General features: G+C 51.3%; 2 protein-coding genes and 1 pseudogene across 2 annotated transcripts; 2 read left to right on the plus strand and 1 right to left on the minus strand.

Annotated features, from left to right (window-relative positions):
- The first annotated feature begins 1,469 nt into the window (after positions 1 to 1,469).
- On the plus strand, positions 1,470 to 2,476 carry LOC128901381 (olfactory receptor 10AG1-like; annotated as a pseudogene).
- A 7,479-nt stretch (positions 2,477 to 9,955) lies between these two features.
- Positions 9,956 to 11,435, plus strand: LOC128901382 (olfactory receptor 14J1-like; the record flags this gene model as incomplete). The annotated part of the gene is made up of 2 exons (XM_054183345.1): positions 9,956 to 10,774; positions 11,418 to 11,435. Coding segments are annotated over 2 exons (837 nt in total), but the record flags the coding sequence as incomplete, so codon positions are not given.
- Positions 11,436 to 15,449: 4,014 nt separating this feature from the next.
- LOC128901413 (olfactory receptor 14J1-like) lies at positions 15,450 to 24,103 on the minus strand (the record flags this gene model as incomplete). The annotated part of the gene is made up of 2 exons (XM_054183375.1): positions 23,199 to 24,103; positions 15,450 to 15,459 (listed from the first exon to the last, which is right to left on the minus strand). Coding segments are annotated over exons 1-2 (915 nt in total), but the record flags the coding sequence as incomplete, so codon positions are not given.
- Positions 24,104 to 24,721: the final 618 nt, after the last annotated feature.

Raw genomic sequence — 24,721 nt, forward strand, 5'->3', positions numbered from 1 at the left:
TGTCAGTGCTGTCTCAAGGCCTGAGCAGTCGCCTTTCGCTTCCTCGTGATCTGGAGGCTGGAGGCACCACTGTGTGTCACCCAAGTCAGACCCTTGGGTCAGATGAACTGTTTTTCAGTTCTCATATACTGTGTTCCTTGTTTCTCCATTGACCCTGACAAGAGCTGAGTTACCTAGATATCCAGGCTGCAAATGGCATATTCCTCATGCAATGACCACTTGACCCCACCTCAAACTGAGATTCTTAAACATCTCTCAGCTGAGTCCCTTCTCCATAAGAAGCCACCTGCTGTTGTGGTGCTGCTTGATTGTAGCTGACACCCTTCAGGTGTGCCCAGCAAGAAGCCCTTCTGCTCTGGGAAGGGGGGCAATGTGAAGGGAGGGCTGAGCTCCCCAGGCAGCAAGAGCACTGCTCTGCTTCTGTGAGGGCTTGCAGGGTTGGGATCAGAGCGAATGGGCCCTCGCCTGCATTTGTAAGCTGTCAGAAATCCAAGCGACAGAGCAGCAGGTTTGGGAATGCTGAATGATTCGGGACTTATTCAAAAGTTATAGATGCCTGACCTGTGCGGGAAAATTGGGTGTCATGGGGATATCACACGCTTTTAGTCACTTTCTTCTCCGTATGATTGAAACCTGCATAAAGCAGTTTTCTTGCTTGCACAAAAATGTCTTTTAGCACCCTGAAAACTGGTAATTTAAGCATAACCTGCTGCTTCTCTGTCTTGTTTAAATGTGCCATGGATGCATCAGTGTCACTGGATTCTTTGGCAGAGAGAAGCCTGTGTTACTTCTGATGGTATTCACCCTTCACTAGGCAAAAACTGATGATTCAGATCTAAGATAGTCTCCCAGATCTTTGTGTGTGGATGCAGTGTCAGGGGATGAGCTCTCCCATGTGAGGAGAGCTGGGATTAATCTCTCTCACTAAGGTCTAAGAATCAAGTCATACCTTGCCTTGCTTTGGTTTGTTTGCCTCTCCTTGCCTAGCCTTGCCTTGCTTTGTCTTCCCCTTTTTCTTCCTTCCCCCCTTTTAACCCTATTCCTTCTTAATGTTCTTACATTAAATGCACCTCTTATGAGATCTGGACAAGGAACGTAAGTAAGGCTGTCCTTAAAGGCACTAGTATTTGTCTCTTTTCTTCCTTTTCTCTCATCTTTCAATAGGTACTCTATTTAATAAAATCACCTCTAAAGGAGAAAGTCAAGTTTCTTTTACCCATATGACAATAAAACCCCCAGTCATTCAGGCTCAAGGACTCTGGTCTCTCTCTTTACAAACCTCCCCTCCGCAAGCGACCCACGTTAGATTTCCAAACATTCATGCCTATCTTGGTCGAGCTCTCCTAATCCTGCAATGGCGTGTATGCTGATGTTTGTAGTCTTTCTCTAGGCTTGAAGTGTGTGTGATGGTGGACAGGCCACCAGCATCCTCTGAGAGCCTGTTGTTTGAATTGCTCTGTGCAGGAAAAATGCCCCAAAGAAAAGGCCTGGAGAATCACACCGGTGGATCTGGATTCATTCTTCTGGGATTTTCTGACCACTCCAGCCTGCAGGGCTTGTGCTTCACAGCATTCCTGGTCATCTACCTCATGGTCCTCACAGAGAACAGCGTGATTGCACTCATCACAGTGGTGGACTCAAGCCTCCACAGCCCCATGTATTTCTTCCCGAGGAACTTGTCCTTCCTGGAGATCTGCTACACATCAGTCACTCTGCCAAAAATGCTGGTGGTTTTCCTGCTGGAGGATGGCAGGACCTCCTTCCTTGGCTATGCTGCCCAGCTGTATTTCCTGGTGTTGCTGGGCAGCATTGAGTGCCTTCTCCTGGCTGTCATGGCCTATGACCGCTACATAGCCATCTGTGACCCCCTGCACTACCCCCTCATCATGAGGAGGGGTCTCTGCATCAGACCGGTGGTGGGGTCGTGGGTGGCTGTCGTACCAGTGCAAGTAGGACAGACCTACCAGGTGTTCACTTTGCCCTCTGTGCATCCCATGACCTTCATCGCTTTTTTTGTGATGTCCCCCCTCTGCTGGAGCTGGCCTGTGCAGACACATTCTGGAACCAAGTGACACTGTACACCATCATCCTGGTATTTGCAATCTTTCCCTTCTCCTTAATAGTTATTTCTTACATTAAAATTATCAGGGCAATTCTGAAAATACCTTCAGTTCTGGGCAGACACAAAGCCTTTTCCACCTGTTCCTCACACCTCGCGGTGGTGACACTCTTCTATGGCTCGGCCACAGTCGTCTACTTAAAGCAACGGTCAAGGGATTCCGTAGACACCGACAAATACCTTGCCCTGTTTTACACAATTTTTACCCCAGTGTTTAACCCTGTCATCTATAGCCTGAGGAATAAGGAAGTGAGAATTGCCTTGAAGAGACTCCTACGGACAAAGTGGTACTACAGAGTACGTAAAATCCTCTCAAATAGTCCCAAAGAAGTCCCACTGGGGTACATGGTTGCCTGAAGAAAGGCATCTCATACCTGCTGAAACAAAACCATGTGTCCGGCCTGGCTTTCATCCTCCTCAAGAAGGGGAAAGGTGTCCTGAGGCATTCCTCCTATGTCGTGTCCCACCTTGATATCTTTGTACTCTAAAGCATCTTCAGCGCCTCTGAGTAGTTTAATTCAAACAGCTACTTCAAGCTGTGTCTGACCAAATAATGTTAAAGGGAAATAGTCAAAGCATGGTCAGTAGCCATTGATGCCCAGAAAGTGAGACAAGTGGTGAAGCGACGACCAGCCTCACGTTTGAGAAATCGCTTGCAAGACCCCATGGGCTATCTTCTACAGCATCCCTGCATGGAATCACCTTAAAAGTGTTCAAAGATATGAAGGGCTTCAAAGCATCTCCCCCTGCTATGATGTCTTGCTCTGAGTTGTGTAATTCTTGACTAACCTGACATAAAAATAAAAGATAAAAAGGTCACCAGGAGGACAGTCCAGCACCGGAATGGGGTCCCAGAGAATGGTGGAGTTTCTGTTTGTTGTGGTTTAACACCAGCCGGCAACTAAGCACTACACAGTCACTCACTCACTTCCCACCAGTGGGATGGGAGAGAGAATCAGAAGGGTAAAAGTGAGCAAACTCCGGGGCTGAGATCAAGCAATTTAATTGGTAAAGCAAAAGCCGCACACTTAAGCGAAGCAAAACAAGGAATAAATTCAGTACTTCCCATTGGCAGGCAGGTGTTCGGCCACCTCCAGGAAGGCAGGGCTCCATACCACGTAATGATTACTTGGGAAGACAAAATGCCGTAACTCCAAACATCCCTCCCTTCCTTCTTCTTCCCCCAGATTTATATGGTTGAGCATGATGCTACGTGGTACGGGATATCCCTTTGATCGGGGTCCACTGTCCCAGCTGTGTCCCCTCCCAACTTCTCGTGCACTCCCAGCCTACTTGCTGGTGGGGTGGTGTGAGGAGCAGAAAAGGCTATGGTGCTGTGTAAGCCCTGCTCAGCAATAGTGGAAACATCCCTGTCTTATCAACGCTGTTTCCAGCACAAATCCAAAACACAGCCCCATACCAGCTACTGTGAAGAAAATCAACTCTACCCCAGCAAAAATAAGCATTTATGTGCTGAATCTGCTTTGCCACTCTGAAACTGTCTCTGAAAAACTAGCCCAGTGGGGTTTTTAGCCCAAATGCATATGCAGCACTGAAGTGTGTTTCCGTATTGCCCTGGTTTAGGCCGAGTTGGCCAATGACCGACGACAGATGCTCTCCCCCAGCTCTCACTCTGAGGAGAGGAAGGAAAGAAAGAGATTTATGAGTTTAGAAGGAACTAATCTACTTTAATTAAATACTTGTAATAAAATAAAAAGGAAATAATGAAATAGATACAATATATAGAAAACTGTATCAAGCTCCCAGGATGATGTCACTGTCAGGCACTGGGGAGGGCCCAGACTGGACTCAATGACGGACAGGAACTGGATTCCAGGTCTGGAGCCAAGAACGCACAGATCGGGGTCAAAGGCAAATTAACACCGAGCATTCCGCCACCTGAGGAACCTGAACGTACACAAGTCCACATGGTGGACAGACAATTCCCTGTCCTCTCTCTGCCTAGCCGAACAAGGTAACTTAGAGGAGAGGGGGCTGTAGGAGCATGTTTCTGCCCAGCGAAGCAGGCGTGTCTCCCCACTAACTCCCCCACCTTCCCAGGTACCCTTAAAGATAAGTATGAGGCTCTGCAAGGGGAACTCAATCATGACGAGGAAGATAATTCAGTGTCCACAGAGGTGTCACCAAAGTTAAATCAGACTACACCTCCCATCAAAACATCTTCAGTTAAGGAAAAAAGACCGGTCATTGTTGTAGGTGACTCCCTACAAGGAAGGGAACGGAAGGCCCAATATGCAGAACTGACCCACTTCTCAGGGAAGTCTGCTGCCTCCCTGGGGCCCAGGTTAAAGATATAAAAAGAAAACTTCCCTCCCTGGTAAGACCCTCAGATTATTACCCACTACTAATTTTTCAGACCGGCAGAGGTGATCTGTTAACAAGAAACACAAGTGCGATCAAGAGAGACTTCTGGGCCTTGGGATGACTGGTTAAAGGGTCAGGACTGCAAGTCATGTTCTCCTCGGTCCTCCCAGTCACAGGGAAGGATGAGGAAAGCAACAGGAAGAGCTGGAAGATCAATACTTGGCTCTGAGCCTGGTGCCAGTGGCAGGACTTTGTTTTTTTTTGATCACGGGATGGTTTACACGACACCAGGCCTGCTCGAGACAGATGGGGTACGCCTGTCTCCAAAGGGGAAAAGTATCCTTGCACAGGAGTTGGCAGGGCTCATCAAATGGGCTTTAAACTAGATTTGAAGGGGAAAGGGGATGAATCCAGCAGCAGAGAGGCAAGGGTCTTTGATGGCTTAGAAACTATGGCTGCGCCTGGGAATGGTCAGGTAGAAGTCAAGCCTTCTTCCAGCAAAAAGGTGGCAGGACCAGTAGCCCAGCTGAAGTGCTTCTTGTCCTGGGTTGAGCAACACAGGACTAATTTATCTTCTAATGTCTGGGAAAACGTCACTCTTAGAAGATTCTAGTGTCTGAATTCGTGAAAATATTTGCTTTATAGCCAGCTAAGCTACGTGGGATTCAAGGCCTCGGTGTTTTCAAGCCTTGGCAGGTGCAGGTACGAGGAGGAGCGAGGCCTGGGCATTTGACCCAGGCTGGCCAACAGGATTATTTCATACCATGAACGTCACATTCGATACAAATGAGAAAGTTTGCTGCGTCGTTTCTCTCTCCCTTGATGGCTGTGGTCTAGAGAAAGTCCTTGCCCTGGTGCCGGACCCCTGAGCCCTTCCCTCCCTCCTGAAGCCGTTGCTTTTGCAGTGTCCAACATTTACTCTCCCCTGCTGGGAGTGCACAGCTTCCTACTGATAGAATTGGCTGAGTATAATTCTTGTACATCTTATATTAGTATTGGGATTAATACTGGTGCTTTAACATTATTGTTAATTATTTAGTCTTATCCTATTAAATCTATTTATATTTCAACCCTCATGTTTCCTTGCTTTCCCTGATTCCCCTTTCTGTGTGGGGAGGGGTCACTGGGTGATAGAATAGTTGTCCAAATGACAAGAAATTGTTATGGGTTTTCTGAAAACATAACACGTCTACACTAATGCACGCAGCATGGGCAACAAACAGGAGGAGCTGGAAGCCATTGTGCAGCAGGAAAACTATGATGTAGTCGCCATCACAGAAACGTGGTGGGATGAGTCGCACAACCAGAGTGCTGCATTAGATGGCTACAGACTCTTCAGAAGGGACAGGCAAGGAAGGAGAGGAGGTGGGGTGGCTTTGTATGTGAGGGAGTGTTAGGAATGTCAGGAGCTTAATGATGGTGACAATAGGGTTGAGTGTTTATGGGTGAGAATCAGGGGGAGGGCCAATAAGACAGATATCATGGTGGGAGTCTGTTATACACTGCCCAACCAGGATGCAGAGGTGGATGAAATACCGTACAAGCAGCTGGGAGAAATCTCATGATCGCTGGCCCTTGCCCTGGTGGGAGACTTCAACCTACCCGATATCAGCTGGGAGCACAATACGGCTGAGAGGGAACAGCCTAGGAAGTTCCTGGAGTGTGTTGCGGAGAGCTTCCTGACACAGCTGGTGAGGGAGCTGACAAGGGAAAGAGCCCTGCTGGACCTGTTGTTTGTAACTGGAGAAAGACTTGCGGGGGATGTGACAGCTGGAGGCCATCTTGGGCATAGTGACCATGAAATTATTTTCAATTCTCAGAGGAGCAAGGAGGGTGGTCAGCAGAACTGCCACCATGGACTTCCAGAGGGCAGACTTTGGTCTTTCCAGGAGGCTGCTTGACAGAGCCACTTGGCAGGCAGTCCTGAAGGGCAAAGGAGTCCAGGAAGGCTGGACATTTTTCAAGACGAAAGTCTTAAAAGTGCAGGAGCAGGCTGTCCCCATGTGCTGTAAAATGAGACATCAGGGAAAAAAGACAGCCTGGCTGAACAGAGAGATACGGTTACAACACAGGGAAAAAAGGAGAGTTTATGGTCTTTGGAAGAAGGCCACTCAGGAAGGCTACAAGGATGTTGTAAGGCTATGTAGGGAGAAAATTAGCAGGGCCAAAGCCCAACGAGAACTTAAGCTGAATTTGGATGTTAAGAACAATAAGAAAAGTCCCTATAAACACACTAGTAACAAAAGGAGGACTCGGGAGAATCTCCATCCTTTATCCGATGAAGGCAGTAACATAGTGACAAAGGATGAGGAAAAGGCTGAGGTACTTAGTGCCGCCTTTGACTCCTTCTTTAGTAGTAGAGTGGGTTGTTCCCTGAGTACCCAGACCCCTGAGCTTGTAGACAGGGGCAGGGAGCAGAATGAAGCCGCCATAATCCAAAGGGAGATGGTGAGGGACCTGCTCCAACAGCTAGACATACACAAGTCTATGGGGCTAGGTGGCCTCCACACGAGGGTACTGAAGGAGCTGGCAGAAGTACTCACCGAGCCACTTTCCATCATTTACCAGCAGTCCTGGTGAACCGTGGAGGTCCCAGTTGACTGGAGGTTAGAAAATGTGATGCCCATCCACAAGAAAGGACGGAAGGAAGATTTGGGGAACTACAGGCCTGTCAGTCTGACCTCAGTGCCTGGGAAGGCCATGGAACAGATCATGCTGAGTGCCATTATGTGGCACATGAAGGACAACCAGGTGATCAGGCCCAGTCAGCATGGGTTCATGAAAGGCAGGTCCTGCCTGACAAACCTGATCTCCTTCTATGTCAGGGTGATCCGCTTGGTGGATGAAGGAAAGGCTGTGGATGTTGTTTCCCTGGAGGCTAGTAAAGCCTTTGACACTGTTTCCCACAGCATTCTCCTGGAGAAACTGGCTGCCCATGGCTTGGACAGGTGTACGCTTTGCTGGGTAAAAACCAGGGCGATGGCCAGGCCCAACGAGTGGTGGTGAATGGAATTCAATCCAGTTGGCAGCTGGTCACAAGTGGTGTTCCCCAGGGCTCGGTATCGGGCCAGTTCTCTTTAATGTCTTTATCAATGATTTGGACGAGGGGATTGAGTGCACCCTCAGTAAGTGTGCAGACGACACCAGGTTGGGTGGGATTGTCGACCTGCTTGAGGGTAGGATGGCTCCAGAGGCAGATCTGGGCAGGCTGTACCGATGGGCCGAGGCTAATGGTATGAGGCTCCTCAAGGCCAAGTGCCAGGTCCCGCACCTGGGTCACAACAACCCCATGCAGCGATACAGGCTGGGGGAAGAGTGTCTGGAGAGCTGCCTGGCAAAAAAGGACGTGGGGGGTGTCAGTTGACAGCTGGCTGGATGTGAGCCAGCAGCATGCCCAGCGTGGCTGAGAAGGACAATAGCATCCTGGCCTGTATCAGGAATAACGTGGCCGGCAGGACTCGAGAGGCTGAGGGCCCTGGGCTCAGTGGTGCAGAGACTGAGGACAGTACAGGAGTAGCCTGAGTGTGCTTGAGGGCTGCTGGTGGAGCCGGTGGAGCTTTCCTTTGTAGTGGAAAACAGCATGAGAAAGAAATAATGCCCCAACATGCAGCTGGGGAGGTGCAGACTGGACACCAGGAGAAAGAAATGTCATTCCAAGGGCAGTGCTGTGGTGCAACACGCCACCCAGAAAGAGTCTGGATCAGCCCAAGGCTTTGTGTTTCGGGGAAGAGCCAGGGAGGATGGAGAGACCTCAGCAAAGGAAGGTGGCAGCAAGGTGGGGCAGCCGGGTGGATGACTGCAGCCTGCAGGGAAAGAGGCAGAGGTGATGGGGCACCGTAGGACAGCCTGTGGTAGAGATGACACAGGGATGCAGCAAAGCTGAAAGGCCCCTAACAGAGTCAACCTCTTCATGTCTTGGGCTATGGCTGTTGTCTCTGCCACTGATGCCTACGAGGAGTCAAGTTATCCTTCCAGCACTGGGGTCTCATTGCCTCCTCGTCCATACTTCAGAGCCTGGGAGGTGTCGTACCATAGTGCTGGCCTTGGCATTGCACATCTCCACACCGCACTGTGCCAGGAAGAGCCCTGAGGAAGGAGTGAGGGACAGGATCTCCCTTCCTGGGGGCTGGGGGTCAGGCCTTGGCCCTTTGGGCGATGGGGTCAGGCCTTGGCCCTTTGCACTAATGAAACACATCCAGGGTTACTCAGCATCAGAGCCACCTTCACCTTGCTTTTCTCGACCTGTCATCACTGCCTCCAGTTTCTGCTCTAACTGGACCCTGGGGACAACATCTCAGTGGTGTCCCTCAGTGGGACCCATTAACACTCCAAGAAACTTTGGAGTTTGAACCTGACTTTGACTTCTTGAGAGGTTTTTTCAGCTTCCTCTCAGTGTCTGAGGTTCGTGGACTCAGCATCAGTCCCACCAGAGGGGTCATTAAAACTCCTTGGGCTGGTGCTCTGCGTCTGAGCTGGGCTGGGCTCCTGGGATGGAGGGAGCTCATGGCAAGCGGGCAGCGCCTCAGCGAGACAGCTCTGCCCAGGAGCAGCTCCTCTGCCAAGCGCAGCAGGTCTGAGGGCACTGCCTGGGTGTCTCAGGGAGATGAGCGAGGCAGAGAGAGAGCTTAAAGGTGTCAGGATTGGGAGGATGACTGAGAGCTCACTGGAGGAGAAATCCTTGCAGCCCTTGGCACGGTAAGCCTCTGGGTGCAGGGCAATGCAGGTGGAGTTCCTGGAGGCATCTCCTAAAGCTGGCACAGCCACAGCTTATGGGATCTGTAAGGAGGCGGAGGGGGAGGAGGGGTCTTGTTATGAAATGTGAATAGCCGTGAAGCCAGGGTGTGCAGGCAGGGGTGCCCAGGGCTGTCCTTGAGCAGGGTCCCTGCACCCCATGGGTCTGTGTGCCGGGGCAGGGACTCTGCCGGCTGCCAGGGTCAGCTCTCAGCCTGCCCAGGGAGACCCCCATGGGCATGTGGGGAGAAGCTTTGGAGAAAGAGCAACCGCTGGCAGGGGAGGGTCCTGCTGTTGAGAGGGTGCTGCGTGGGTGAGGGCTGCTCACAGCTGCAGATCACTGCAGGACGTTCCCTGGAGATTTTTCAAGAAGCACAGCACGGCAGGGGCTACCTGCAAGGGAAGGATCCTGTTCTTCCAATCTTCTACTCCGGGTTGTCTGGGTGGGCGATGGGACAGAGAAATTCATCTCTCAGTTGAGGAGGGGGCACTGAAATTCCAAATCTGTTTCTCTTAGAAGTGAATAATCCAGGGAGGATTGGAAATCAACAACTGAATCTCTGCCCCTGCAACGATACTGCCCTCAGCAGCACAAAGCTGATCTCACAAAAAGATATGAATGAAATTATTCTGAGGAAAGAGAAGTCATTTGGGGGAAAACTTTGGGAAATGGAATAGGATGGGCTCAAAGAAGTCTGCCTTAACTTGCCAAGGTCTTCTCCTCTTTCAACAGTCCCTCATGCCCAGAGTGAACAAATGTCCAATGGCAGCTCCATCACCCAGTTCCTCCTCCTGCCATTGGCAGACACACGGGAGCTGCAGCTCTTGCACTTCGGGCTCTTCCTGGGCACCTACCTGGCTGCCCTCCTGGCCAACGGCCTCATCATCACCACCATCGCCTGTGACCACCACCTCCACACCCCCATGTACTTCTTCCTCCTCAACCTCACCCTCCTTGACCTGGGCTCCATCTCCACCACTGTCCCCAAAGCCATGGCCAATTCTCTCTGGGACATCAGTGATATTTCCTACTTGGGATGTGTTGCACAGGTCTTTTTCTTTGTTTTCTGTGCTGCAACAGAGGTTTATCTTCTCACTGTCATGTCCTATGACCGCTACGTTGCCATCTGCAAACCCCTGCACTACGGGACCCTCCTGGGCAGCAGAGCTTGTGTCCACATGGCAGCAGCTGCCTGGGGCACTGGGTTTCTCAATGCTCTCCTGCACACGGCCAGTACATTTTCCCTACCCCTCTGCCAGGGCAATGCTGTGGACCAGTTCTTCTGTGAAATCCCCCAGATCCTCAAGCTCTCCTGCTCAGATGCCTACCTCAGGGAAGCTGGGCTTCTCATATTAAGTGCTTTGTTAGTTTTTGGGTGTTTTGTGTTCATCGTGCTGTCCTATGTGCAGATCTTCAGGGTCGTGCTGAGGATCCCCTCTGAGCAGGGACGGCACAAAGCCTTTTCCACGTGCCTCCCTCACCTGGCCGTGGTCTCCCTGTTTGTCAGCACAGGCATTTTTGCTTACCTGAAGCCCCCCTCCATCTCTTTCCCATCCCTGGATCTGGTGATCACAGTGCTGTACTCAGTGGTGCCTCCAGCAGTGAACCCCCTCATCTACAGCATGAGGAACATGGAAGTCAAGGATGGAGTTTTGAAACTATTTTAATGGTGTCTACTTCAGATTAATAAGGTGGCCATTATACCACTACGGCTCCAACTGTACATCAGGAAAAAGCAGGACTAACTATTCTTCATATTTGTCTTTCTTATTTCGTTGTGTTTTTTCAATGTTTTGTTGTTGTTGTTTTGTTTGTTTGTTTGCTTTATACCTGTGATTTTCTTCTTGGTCTCCTACATGTTTTTCTCTTGACCCAAATACCTAAGGTATGTATGGATCTGCGCTCCCTGGTTAGATAAACTCAATAAAGAAGCCAGCAGAAAATTATTAGTTTCTGCTTCCATCTCTTCACTTCTCCTCCGGAGCTGGCCGAGCAGCCCCAGCATGCAGGAGGGGTTCAGGAGGAAAATGCCCATCTGCTCCATGGAGGATCTGCCCTGGGGGCCCTTGGGGCTGCCCCGGCTGCCTCGCTGGGCACTCTGCCTCTGCTGTCTGCGAGTCAGGGCTGCTGCTTCCCTGGAGCCATGGCCAAGGACAGCAGCAGGACGTGGCCTTTCCAGTGCTGGTTTCTCCTCACACCCCCACTATCCTGCTGTGCCCTTGCCTTTGTGTTCCCCCTAAGGTCTCGTGTACCTTGTGACCGTCCTGATGTCTCTACAGCGGCATCCCTGTGGCTGCAGGCAGGAACAGGCCATGTGAACCACTGTGTCAGAGGGGGCCTTCCTACTGGCACCACTGTCACTAACGGGACTCCTCAAGGCAGCGGTAGAGGTTGGATGGCTCTTCCAAAGCTGGTATCAGGAACGCACCCAAGGAACTGTTCCATGAAAAGCTCTCTTGGTGTTCTGGGGCTCTCCACAGACTCAGGGGGACAGGGTCAGAGTTGCAGGGGAATCTGTTAGGGACCAAGGGCTGGGCCTAGAATCATAGAATCATGTAATCATAGAATCTTCATGGTTGGAAAGGACCTTTGAGATCATCCAGTCCAACCATACACACACCAAAAAAAAAACCAACCCGCAAACAAACAACCTACAATCTCTGCCCTTCAGAGCATGCCCTGAAGTGCCAAATGTAGACATTTCTTAAATACCTCGAGGGATGGGGACTCAACCGCCTCCCTGGGCAGGCTGTTCCAGTGCCTGACCACTCTTTCAGTAAAGTCATTCTTCCTGATATCTAACCTAAACCTCCCCTGCCGCAGCTTCAGACCATTTCCTCTGGTTCTGCCGTTGTTCCCCTGGGAGAAGAGGCCAACACCCACCTCTCTCCACCCTCCTTTCAGGTAGTTGTAGAGGGCAATGAGGTCTCCCCTCAGCCTCCTCTTCTCCAAGCTAAACATGCCCAGCTCCCTCAGCCTCTCCTCATATGCCCTGGTCTCCAGACCCCTCACCAGCCTGGTAGCTCTCCTCTGGCCACGCTCCAGCACCTCAATGTCCCTCTTGTACAGAGGGGCCCAGAACTGAACACAGCACTCGAGGTGAGGCCTCACCAGAGTACAGAGGCACGATCACTTCCCTACTCCTGCTGGCCACGCTGTTCCTGATACAAGCCAGAATGCTGATGGCCTTCTTGGCCACCTGGGCACGCTGCTGGCTCGTGTTAAGCTGGCCGTCCACCAGCACCCCCAGGTCCTTTTCTGCCGAGCAGCTTTCCAGCCACTCTGCCCCAAGCCTGTAGTGTTGCTTGGGATTGTTGTGACCGAAATGCAGGACCTGGCACTTGGCCTTATTAAACCTCGTACAGTTGGCCTTGGCCCATGGATCCAGCCTGTCCAGGTCCCTCTGTAGAGCCTTCCTACCCTCCAGCAGATCAACACTCCCACCTAGCTTGGTGTCATCTGCAAACTTACTGAGGGTGCACTCAATCCCCTCATTCAGATCTTTGATAAAGATATTGGTGGCACATGTCCAAGAAGAGTGCAAATGGCTTTTGATTGTCCTTCCTGGTACTGTCCCACTTGTGGTGCGGCTGATGGCCAATGCTATCCTAGAGAGGAACTTGGAGTTGCCAGCAGAGCTCAGGGGATGTCCCAGAAAAGCATGTGAGTCTGGGTGAGCAACGAGTGGCACCTCATAAAATGACTGACCATCCAAGGTGGAGTGTCCTTGAAGGAAAGGTGAACCTGAAGAGCCCATGGGCTAATGAGGCCCCTGCAATGCCAGGAGGCAGCAGGCCAAAGGGACATAAGACTAAACAATGGTTCAGTCCACTGTCCTGGAAACCCTGTGGGATTGATCTAGTGCAGCCCTTCCCTGCCCTTTGTGAAACTGAAGACACCCCTTGGTCCTGCCAAGCCCTGTCCTTGGCTACTGAGCAATGAGGGAAGATGGAAGGGGGCTTAGCAGCAGTGATCCCTTTCTGGCAAGTTCTGCTCCTCACCCCGACCAGCATGGCCAGTGCAGGGTCACCCCATGGCCTCAGGGCACCACAGCCCCCTCCCTCTGCAGAGCAGAAACAGCAGCTCAGGGCCCTGCAGGGAGCACGGGGTGGGAACCAGGAATGTCCAGCCAGGCCAGCCTGGACACGCTCACCTGGGGAAAGGCTCTCTGGGGAGAAGGGGTGTCCCTGGAGAAGGGCAAGAGAGCATTTCTGTGCTTGCAGGGAGGAATCCTTGAGAAGGAGAAACCTCTTCCTGCAGGCCCCCACTCTGGACAGGCTGCTCTGTGCCTGGACCAGCACTCCTGTGCTGGCCTGGGGAGAGGGGCTGGCACTGAGGGGACACAGACCATCTGTGGCCCAGGCACTGGGGGAGGCCACCAGAACAGGCGGGCTGAGGGGGACAGAGCCCTGAGGGCTGCCAGGGCACTTTGCCGGGGGGATGTCTCCCCACCCTCGAGCACACCTGTCCCATGCGGTTCCAGCATGGTGGGCCCATCGAACCATTACTGGGGCAGCAGGGCCAGCCTCCCCATTGCTCTCCAGTTTCCCCGTCACTTACTCCTCGCTCAGTCACATCCCTCTAAACTACCCAGGTGCTGCTTTGAGCTTCAGGCAGTTGGAAGAATGCCCTGGTCTTTCAGCAGGCTAAGAATCTCTTCAGCAAAATCCTTCCATGTGTTTATATCTATCCTGTCCCACCCATCTCTCTCCCATACTTCGAGTGAGGTTATCCCTTTTGGATGACGACCCTCACTGGAGGAGGTTCACCAGGTTGAAGAAGCCCATGTCCCTCACCGTCCCCACACAGGGCTTATGTGCTAGGCCCCAATCCTCAAAACCAAGAAATTCCAACTGAACTCAAGAAAACATGTTTCGGCATCAAGGGCGCATGACCCTGGCACAGGCTGCCCTGAGAGGCTGTGGAGTGTCCATTCGTGGAGATACTTAAAACCAGCCTGGACATCTTCTTACGTGACCTGCTCTGGCTGACTCCCTTTAGGGCAGAGGGATTGATCTAGATGATCTCCAAAGATCCCTTTCAATCTACATGATTCTGTGAGGACATGGCAGTCCAGCAAAAGGCTCTATGATTAGAGTAGATGCTTGTGAGGTCCCTTCTGCCTGAGAACCCCAGTCCAGCAGCAGGCCAAGGTCTGGCATGTTGATTGTGAGGTCACTGCTGGTATAACAGCGGGCATCTGCTTTGGATGCTCATTTTGGGGTCACCCCTGTCTCTGCAGGTGGCAGGCCAACCCCAGGCTCAAGGCTGGGTTCGGTGCCTACGAGGTTCTTTCTCCATGAGTACCTGACAGGCCAGCAGCAGGCACATGGTGTGGATGTTGGTTATGAGGTCAGTGCTGCCAGAATCTCTGATAGACCAGAAACAGGCAGATCTCTCTGATACTGCTTTGGAGGTCACTGCTGTCTGAGTGCCCGATAGGCCAGCACCAGCCTCATGGATGAGCTCGGTGCTTGGGAGGTCACTTCTGCCTGAGTCCTTGATAGCCCCGCAGCAGGCGTATGGCCTGAATGCCAGTTGTGAGGGTGCTGCTGCCTGAGGACCTGAGAGACCATGAGCAAGGTCAGAGGTGTTTGAAGCCCTGTGTTCCAGAGCACCCCTTAGGCCAGCAGAGGGTTGATGACCGGCCTTGGTTCTTGTGAGGTCCCAAGTATGGGACATGCCAGCAGCATGGGTATGAATGCAACACACAGTATGGAACACGCCAGCACGTATGGAACATGCCAGCAGCTAGAGGTTGCTTGTGGGATCACTGCGGCCTGGGCACATGATTGTCCATCAGCAGGCTCACAACTGGGGTCTGTGTGTGTGAAGTCATTTCCTTCTGCATACCTTTTTAGGGCAGGATGAGGCTTGTGGCTGTGTTAGGTGCCTCGGAGGTCTCTTCTTCCTGGAAACTTTCTGGACTCTTCTGTAGGTGGTGGGACGTCCACACTAATGGTCCCAAGGCTTCTGCCAGCTTTTACTTTCTCAGCAGTGAAATGTCTCAGCATTTCTCTTCCCTGGCTTGAGGTTTCTGGGCTCACTGGTAAGGCATCCGACAGAGCCAAGGTGCCTGGTCATGAATAGTGAAATATTTATTAATAGAAAACAGTGATTTAACAAAGTTAGCAGTGAATGCGACAGTGTTTTACGAGATTCGATGACAAGGTACACCTGATTATTTACTGCATAGAGGCCAGGGTCAGACAAGCTCTCAGGAGACCCTCCCGTTGAGTCATGAGGCTCAACTTGCTTTCGAAACTCCTTCTCGGAGAGGAGTCTGGGTGCGGCTGGATCCAATCCTAGTCCCAGCCTTGGTCAACGGTTTATGTCTAAAGGATTATATATGCGCAATCAATCCTTTACATCACTTAGCTAAGATTTCAAAGTTTAGCATGCTATTAGTCACTTACCGAGAATCCATTGCGGCAAGGAATCTCTCAGCCTCGAGGAGACGAACCTTAAGTGAGCGTCCCCGCTCAAGGGGAGGTCCTGTCATGCAGCCCGCTGCCGTGCAGGAGAGCTCCAAGGGCTCTTGCTCTGTCCACTGTTTATAGAGTAAGAGAATTGACCTATCGTCATATTTGCATGGGAGCAAAATATCTAGGCCCCCACTCCAGACAGTGTTTTGACTGTTACCAGCCATCCCCCAAAGTCCAGGTGCAACTCATCACAACTCCCACTGATGGTTATGGCTTGAGCAGGAGCCAGAGGGGCAGGGAAGGGGGAGAGCACAGCACCACAAGATGTGGCATGCAGGGGTGTGGTTTAGTGGTGGACCTGGCAGTGTTAGGTTTACAGTTGGACTCAATGATGTTAAAGATCCTTTCCAACATAATTGATTCTATGCGTCTGTGGTTCTTTTGAGCCTCAGGACTCTGTTTCATCCTCGCCCCTTCTTTGGGAGGCCAGGAGGTGTCACAGAATTTTCCTACACTTCTCATTGCTCCCCCTCACATCCCTCTGTCCCAGGAAGAGCCCTGGGCCACAAGTGAGGGACAGGATCTGCCTTGCCAGGGCCTGGGGCTGAGGGCTTGGCCTTTCTGCTGCATCAAACAAACCAAGGGTTTCTTCAGCTTTACAGCCACCTGCACTCTGCCTTTGCCCACCTGCAATCACAGCCTCCAGCTATCTGCTCTAACGAGTCCCTGGGGAGGCTTTGTCAGGAATGGCCCTCAGTGGGGCTCATTAATGCTTCCAGGTACTTTGAGTTTGGCTTCTGATTTCTTGAGCACTCTGTTCAACCTTCTCTCAGGATCTGAGGCTCATGGACTCAGCAGCAAATACACCATGGGGCTCATTAAAAGACAGAAAGCCTTAACAAGGTATTTCTCCTTTTGTAATTTTCTTCAAGTCTTCAAGACTTGTACAGCTAATTAGAGAGGTTTCATAGCGTAATTAAGTAGGAAGATTTCAAAGATGCATGTTTTATGTTGAAGGATATATTTTATTACTTTTCACTTTAAAGAAGAGGTGATAGAAGCATTCTCTGATTGATATTGATGCAGAGTGTTTCCTCAGGAAGTCTGGGCAGAAAGGAAAAGTAGTCCCTTGACGTCCATTGCTGCATGGACAGCCTTGCTCCTCACCTCCCCAACCTCACCATTTCTGACATTGGCCACCTGGGACTTACATCACTGCTCCTTGCACCAGACTTCTCCACTGATCTCTGCAGCTGGAGGTTACAGCTCCATTGCACCATCTCCCACCTGAGCTCCTTAGAGACATGGCTGCACTCAGGCACAGGAGAGTTTTTCCCATTCTTCAGAAAAGTAAAGCACAATCGGTTTTCATAAATAATAAATCGTATTCTGTAATCACACGCTAAGTACAAGCTACCACTAATGAGGTTGCTTTTCTACAAGGGATAATCTTAGGAGAAATATTTTAGGTAGTTAGATAAAAAAAGATAGATATAAACATAATTAAAGATCTGGATAAGGAGACAATTAGACTGTTGAAAGATAGTCAAGCTGTTCAGTCTCTGAAGGTGAAAGCAGCAGCATAGGTGAGAGGTATCTGAATGAACAAAGAGTAAATGGAGAAGAAAACTGAAGAATTATGGAAAGGGCCTTTGCCTAGACAGTCTGGATCTGAAAAGGTGACTTCAGAAATGGTCACTGTATCAGGACAAGTATATGAACAATCAGAGAAACTGACTGCACTGTATAAGAGGGAGAATAGTTGTAATGGCATCACAGGGAAGATCAATATTTCTTCGGAATGTCCTTTCTGAGAGGTCATGGGATTGGCAGAGGTCTCTTGTGAGAGAGGACAAGCAAGTGGTGCACCCGTCTTTGGAAGAATCCAAAAGTGCACGCCAGGGAACCCCAGGCTGCACAGGCTCACATCGGTGAGGAGCGGGCCATCAGTTCGAGTCCTTTTGGGTGATATTTCTGGGCACCAACAACAGAATGTGTCCAAAACCCATCAGCATGGACTTACCAAGGATAAATCATGCCTCGCCAACCTGATTGACTTCACGATGAAGTAACTGCCTTTGTGCATGAGGGCAACTCTCACCACGTTTGTCAATAGCAATAAATTGGGAGGATCGTTTGTTTACCAGTTAATTTACCAATTCTCAACACAGGCAAAACAGGCCCAACTTGGGAAAATTCATTAAATTTATTTCCAATTGATTGTAACAGAATAGGACAGTGAGAAAGAAAACACAACTAAAAACACCTTCCCCCCTCCCTCCCTTCTTCCCAGGCTCAACTTCATTCCTAACTCTTCGTTTCTGAGCTTCCCCAAATGTGGCTCCTTCCCACTGACTGCAGTTCTCCACAAACTGCTCCAGCGTGGATCCTTTCCACGGGGTACAGTCCTTCAGGCATGGACTGCTGCAGTGTGGGTCCCCCACAGGCCACAGGTCCTGCTGCAAAACCTGCTCCAGCATGGGCTCCTCTCCGTGGGCAGCAGGTCCTGCCAGGAGCCTGCTCCACCGGGGTCCTCCATGGGCTGCAGGTCTAACTCTCCTAAAGGAAAAAGGCCAGCCCAGCACGGCTTCTCTTCTGGACCAGACCACAAGAAGTCCCGGAGGATGGCTGTTTCCTACGCCCATGGGACTTGAGAAAACTCAGTGTTGATAATACTCCAGTGTTTTGGGTATTGCTGAACAGAGCTTGCACGGTATCAAGGCCTTCTCTAGTTCTCACTCTGCTCCCTCCAGTGAGTAGGTGGGAGGTGAGAAAGAAGCTGAGAGGGAACCCAGCCAGGACCGCCGATCCAAACTGACCAGAGGCATATTCCATACCATATGACCTCATGCTCAGCAATAAAGGCTTGAGACAGAGGAAGAAGACGGTGAAGTTTTTGTTGTTCAAGGAGTCTGCTGCTTGGAGACTGGCTGGCCATCAGTTTACTTGTGGGAGGTGGTGAGTGATGGCATGTGTTTTGCTTGTTGAGGTTTTCTTAATCTCTTCTCTTCGCTTATTAAACTGTTATTGTGTCAACCCCAAACTTTTCAGACTTCATTTCTTCCTTGTCCCATTCGGGAAGGGGGAAGAAAGTGTGAGTGACTGTGTGGCTGCTGGGCTATTGGCTATTGGCCAGAGTCAACCCACCACAGCAAGGAAATTTCTGATAGCTGGGAGCAAGTTCAGCGGTTGGCCACCAAGATGCTTAGGGGCTGAAGAGGAAGGGCCTTGTTTAGCCTGGAGAAGGGAAGGTCTCGGGGACCTCATACCAGCTGGACTGTCCCCACGGGGAGGTTTTCAGGGCCAAGAAAGGAGTTGAAAATAAGAGTGTTGAACTAGCCTAGCCTTTAAATCATTTCACATGGGATGGTTCTGCTTCCCACTTTCAATCATTGGCACCCAGAAACCTCAAGTGCTTTTCTTCCTCTCCTCCCAAAACCTGACCAAGTGATATGGAGAAAGCAAGCAGAAAGGCCCTAGGCCTCTGTGAATTAGCTGGGGTCTGGCACTCGGAGGGCCGTTCAGTGAATGTCAGTTATTTCATGGTACACCAGGTAAAGAATCAAGCTGGGAAGTCAGCCTGCAAGACCAAACCAACAAGGTCCATGGACAGGCAAGGCTGTGTCTGGAGACCTTTACACCTACAGCATAGATCAAGCTGGGGCTGAACCTCAGGCCTGGGCTTAAAGGGACTCCTGGGCTGATGGACAGAGGTGTGGGTGGAGGCCCCATGTGAAGCTGGTCAGGGCCATGAAGGCCTGTGGATGTTTTCAGGGCCCTGTCACTGTTTCCATGGGAGCCCACCTGCCAGTGCCCTCAGTAGGCCTCCTTCCCTACTGTCCAGGGTCTGTGCTCTGCTGCTCTCCTTCCCTGTTTCCCTGGAGATCTGGGAGACCACAATTTTACGGTCACTACAGCCAAGGCTGAGACTGGTCTTCGCATCTCTGACCAGCTCTTCCTCTTTTGGGAGTACCAGCTCCACTTGTGCCTCAGACTGTGTGGCCCATTTGGCAGCTGTGCTAAGAACCATCAGCATGGACTCACCATGGGTAAATCAAAGAAAAAAGCAGCCTACAGAAGGTGGAAGCAAGGACAGGTAGCCTGGGAGGAATACAGAGAAAGTGTCTAAGCAGCCATGGATCACGTTAGGAAAGCTAAAGCTCAGATAAAGTCAAATCTGGCCAGAGGCATCAAGGGCAACAAGAAAGCTGATTTTCAAAAAGGGAAAAAAGGAAGATCCAGGCAACTACAGGCCAGTCAGTCTCACCTCTGTGCCTGGCAAATCACGGAGCAGATCATCTTGGAAACTATGCTAAGGCACCTGCAAAATAAGGAGGTGATTGGTTACAGCCAACATGGCTTCACCAAGAACAAATTGTGTCTGGCAAATTTGATGGCCTTCAATGACCGGGTTATAGCATTGGTGGATAAGGGAAGAGCAACTAACATCATCTGCCTGGACTTGTGCAAAACATTTGACATTGTCCCGCATGACATCCTGGTCTCTAAATTGGAAAAACATGGGTTTGACCAATGAACCACTTGTTGGACAAAAATCTGGCTAGATGGTTGCACTCAAAGGGTTGCAGTCAATGGCTCGATGTCCAAGTGGTGAGCAGTGACCAGTGGTGTTCCTCAGGGGTTAGTACTGGAACCAGTGCTATTTAACATCTTTGTTGGCAACATGAACATTGGGATTGAGTGCACCCTCAGCAAGGCCGCCGATGACACCAAGCTGTGTGGAGCAGTTGACAAGCTGGAGGGAAGGGATGCCATCCAGGGGGACCTTGACAGGCTTGAGAGATGGACCTGTGTAAACCTCATGAAGTTCAACCAGGCCAAGTGCAAGGTCCTGCACACGGGTCGGGACAATCCCAAGCACAAATACAGGTTGTGTGGAGAATGGCTTGAGAGCAGCCCTGAGGAGAAAGACTTGGGGATGCTGGTGGATGAGAAGCTCAACATGAGCCAGTGATGTGCACTCGCAGCCCTGAGAGCCATCCGCACCCTGGGCTGCGTAAAAAGCATGGCCAGCAGGGGGAGGCGGGGGATTCTGCCCCTCTACTCTGCTCTGGTGAGACCCCACCTGAAGTACTGCGTCCAGCTCTGGAGTCCTCAACACAGGAAGGACATGGACCTGTTGGAATTGGGGTTGTTCAGCCTGGAGAAGAGAAGGCTGTGTGGAGACCTTATAGCAGCCTTCCAGTATCTGAAGTGGGCCTACACGAAAGCTGGAGAGGGACTTTTTACAAGGGCATGAATTGATAGGACGAGGGGTAATGGTTTCAAACTGGAAGAGGGTAGATTTAGATTAGATATCAGGAAGAAACTTTTCACTCTGAGGGTGGTGAGACCCTGGCCCAGTTGCCCAGAGAAGCTGTGGCTGCCCCATCCCTGGAGGGGTTCAAGGCCAGGCTGGACGGGGCTTGGAGCAGCCTGGGCTGGTGGGAGGTGTCCCTGCCCATGGCAGGGGTGTGTGAACTAGATGATCTTTAAGGTCCCTTCCAACTAAAACCATTCTATCATTTTATGAAATCATGCCTTGCCAATCTAATTGCCTTCATGATGACATAACTGCACTTTTGTGTGAGGGGAACTCTCACCATGTTTTTAATTTACCGGTTGCTGTCATGTGCAAAACAGACCCAACTTGGGGAAATTAATTAAAAATGACAGTGAGAAATAAAACACAATTAAAACCACCTTCCCCCCTCCCTCCCTTCTTCCCAGGCTCAACTTCATTCCTAACTCTTCTGCCTTTGCCCCAAGTGGCACAGGGGTTTGTGGAATGGGAGCTGCAGTCAGTTCATAACACTTCGTTTCTGAGCTTCCCCAAATGTGGCTCCTTCCCACTGACTGGAGTTCTCCACAAACTGCTCCAGCGTGGATCTTTTCCACGGAGTACAGTCCTTCAGGCACGGACTGCTCCAGTGTGGGTCCCCCACAAGCCGCACGTCCTACCAGAAAACCTGGAGAGGCATGCTGGAGTGGATGTCAGGTGGACACAAAGTGATGAATGGGGTTCCCACAACTAGAGTAGAAGCTGCAGTCCCTGAGGCCAGAAACAGGCCTTGGCTGCACAGCCCTGGCAGGAGAGGGGTTTGCTGTCCCAGGTTTCTCTGAAGCTCTGTGGGACCTGTGACAGAGGTGGAGCTCATCTCCAAGAAGGCCAAGGTGCTGCTGAGAAAGTCCCTGGGGGAGGACAGCTTGTGATCTAGCCACACAGTGGACATCGTCCTGGGCGCTGACTGGCTAGATAGTGGCTCTGCAGAGAAGGACCCTGGGGTCCTGGAGGACAAGCAGCTGAGCATGAGCCAGCAATGCACCCCTGTGGCAAAGGCCAACAGCCTCCTGGGCTCTTTAGGAAAAGCATTGCTGGCAGATGGAGGGAGGTGACCCTTCCCCTCTACTCGGCTCTGGTGAGGCCACACCTGGAGCGCCCACGCCCTGCACAACTTAGCTCTACACTGATGTTTTCCTCTCCCAGGCTTTTACCAGCCCATCCCAGCTGTTCCTCGGCTCTCCCCAGACCCTTTGCCCCCTCCTCTGCCCAGCCAAGCACAGCTGCCTGGTCTGGGCTGGTCCCATGGCAGTGCCCACCACAGTTGCTGCAGAGCTCTTGGCGCTCATCCCCAGCCCCAGCTCCTCTGAAGGGCACAGCAGCTCCTGTGGGGCAGACAAGGAGCTCAGCCTCCCCATCAGCCCCAGGCCAGTGCTGGCCCCATGGGAACAATTTAAACAGGCTAGTCACTCTCTGCCCCTCCTGCTATCCTATTTAGGTGAACCCACAACCCTGACTGAGTTTGCCCCCTCCTCTGCTCCCATCAGCCCCACTCCCCAGGACAGCACGACACTCCTGGCCCTGGGGGTCCTCAGGCAGCCCCCACACCTCTCCCTTTCCCATGCCTACTGGGTCCCCACTGACTTTCAGGGGACTGCAGAGTTCTTGTTTGTGCATACCTCAATTTAGTGTTTTGCTTGTGGGCGACTTCACCTCTGTGGGTGTTTCACCTTCTGTGTCTTCATTCACCCACAGCTCAGGGCACGGGGCGAGTCCCCATCCTCTCCTCACACATCCAAATTCATTTCCATAGAATCTGCTGTATGCTGTAGGTCCTGACACATATGAAGCACTCTGAGAAGTTAATCAGGAGCTCATGCGCCATCTCCACTACCAGTGGACACAAGAAGAGAGCCTTTAAAACCAGAACATTTGGTCCAACGGAACCCAATAGTACAGTGAGCTTAACCCCAAACACAGGGAGAACACAGGGAGAAGAGACTCTCTGAAAGACCAGTTCCTTGGATGTTTTATTGGCAGCACCTTTGGAGGAAGCACCTAGCCTCCAGGCACTGCACCTGGGAGATGCCTTTTTACTGAAGAGCTGCTATTAGACAGGTCACCTTTGACACAGTGTTGTGCAAGGGTCAGAAACAACTGGATCAAACCTCAAGACAAGTAGTACAAACCCGGAAAATTATATATAAGCAGGATTATTGCAAGAGAAAAAAGCAAGCTTATTGCCTAACATAAAGTCTAGGAAACTTGCGGAGAAGGGAGACAGGTTATTTTTGGAAAAAGAACTTCCATTGAGACAGTTTCCTTAGGGCATCCTTGAGCTCCTGGTTCCTCATGCTGTAGATGAGGGGGTTCACTGCTGGAGGCACCACTGAGTACAGCACAGCCACCACCAGATTTAGAACTGTGGAGAAGATGGAGGGTGGCTTCAGGTAAGCAAAAATGCCTGTGCTGACAAACAGGGAGACCACGGCCAGGTGAGGGAGGCACGTGGAAAAGGCTTTGTGCCGTCCCTGCTCAGAGGGGATCCTCAGCACGACCCTGAAGATCTGCACATAGGACAGCACAATGAAAACAAAACATCCAAAGCCTAAACAGGCACCAACCACAAGAAGCCCAGCTTCCCTGAAGTAGTAGTCTGAACAGGAGAGCTTGAGGATTTGGGGGATTTCACAGAAGAACTGGCCCACAGCATTGCCCTGGCAGAGGGGTAGGGAAAATGTACTGGCCGTGTGCAGGAGAGCATTGAGAAACCCAGTGCCCCAGGCAGCTGCTGCCATGTGGACACAAGCTCTGCTGCCCAGGAGGGTCCCGTAGTGCAGGGGTTTGCAGATGGCAACGTAGCGGTCATAGGACATGACAGTGAGAAGATAAACCTCTGTTGCAGCACAGAAAACAAAGAAAAAGACCTGTGCAACACATCCTGCATAGGAGATGGCCCTTGTGTCCCAGAGAGAATTGGCCATGGCTTTGGGGACAGTGGTGGAGATGGAGCCCAGGTCAAGGAGGGCGAGGTTGAGGAGGAAGAAGTACATGGGGGTGTGGAGGTGGTGGTCACAGGCGATGGTGGTGATGATGAGGCCATTGGCCAGGAGGGCAGCCAGGTAGGTGCCCAGGAAGAGCCCGAAGTGCAAGAGCTGCAGCTCCCGTGTGTCTGCCAATGGCAGGAGGAGGAACTGGGTGATGGAGCTGCCATTGGACATTTGTTCACTCTGGGCATGAGGGACTGTTGAAAGAGGAGAAGACCTTGGCAAGTTAAGGCAGACTTCTTTGGGCCCATCCTATTCCATTTCCCAAAATTTTCCCCCAAATGACTTCTCTTTCCTCAGAATAATTTCATTCATATCTTTTTGTGAGATCAGCTTTGTGCTGCTGAGGGCAGTATCGTTGCAGGGGCAGAGATTCAGTTGTTGATTTCCAATCCTCCCTGGATTATTCACTTCTAAGAGAAACTGATTTGGAATTTCAGTGCCCCCTCCTCAACTGAGAGATGAATTTCTCTGTCCCATCGCCCACCCAGACAACCCGGAGTAGAAGATTGGAAGAACAGGATCCTTCCCTTGCAGGTAGCCCCTGCCGTGCTGTGCTTCTTGAAAAATCTCCAGGGAACGTCCTGCAGTGATCTGCAGCTGTGAGCAGCCCTCACCCACGCAGCACCCTCTCAACAGCAGGACCCTCCCCTGCCAGCGGTTGCTCTTTCTCCAAAGCTTCTCCCCACATGCCCATGGGGGTCTCCCTGGGCAGGCTGAGAGCTGACCCTGGCAGCCGGCAGAGTCCCTGCCCCGGCACACAGACCCACGGGGTGCAGGGACCCTGCTCAA

Source organism: Rissa tridactyla, chromosome 25 (assembly GCF_028500815.1).
Source record: "Rissa tridactyla isolate bRisTri1 chromosome 25, bRisTri1.patW.cur.20221130, whole genome shotgun sequence".
NCBI classification, from domain to species: Eukaryota; Metazoa; Chordata; class Aves; order Charadriiformes; family Laridae; genus Rissa; species Rissa tridactyla.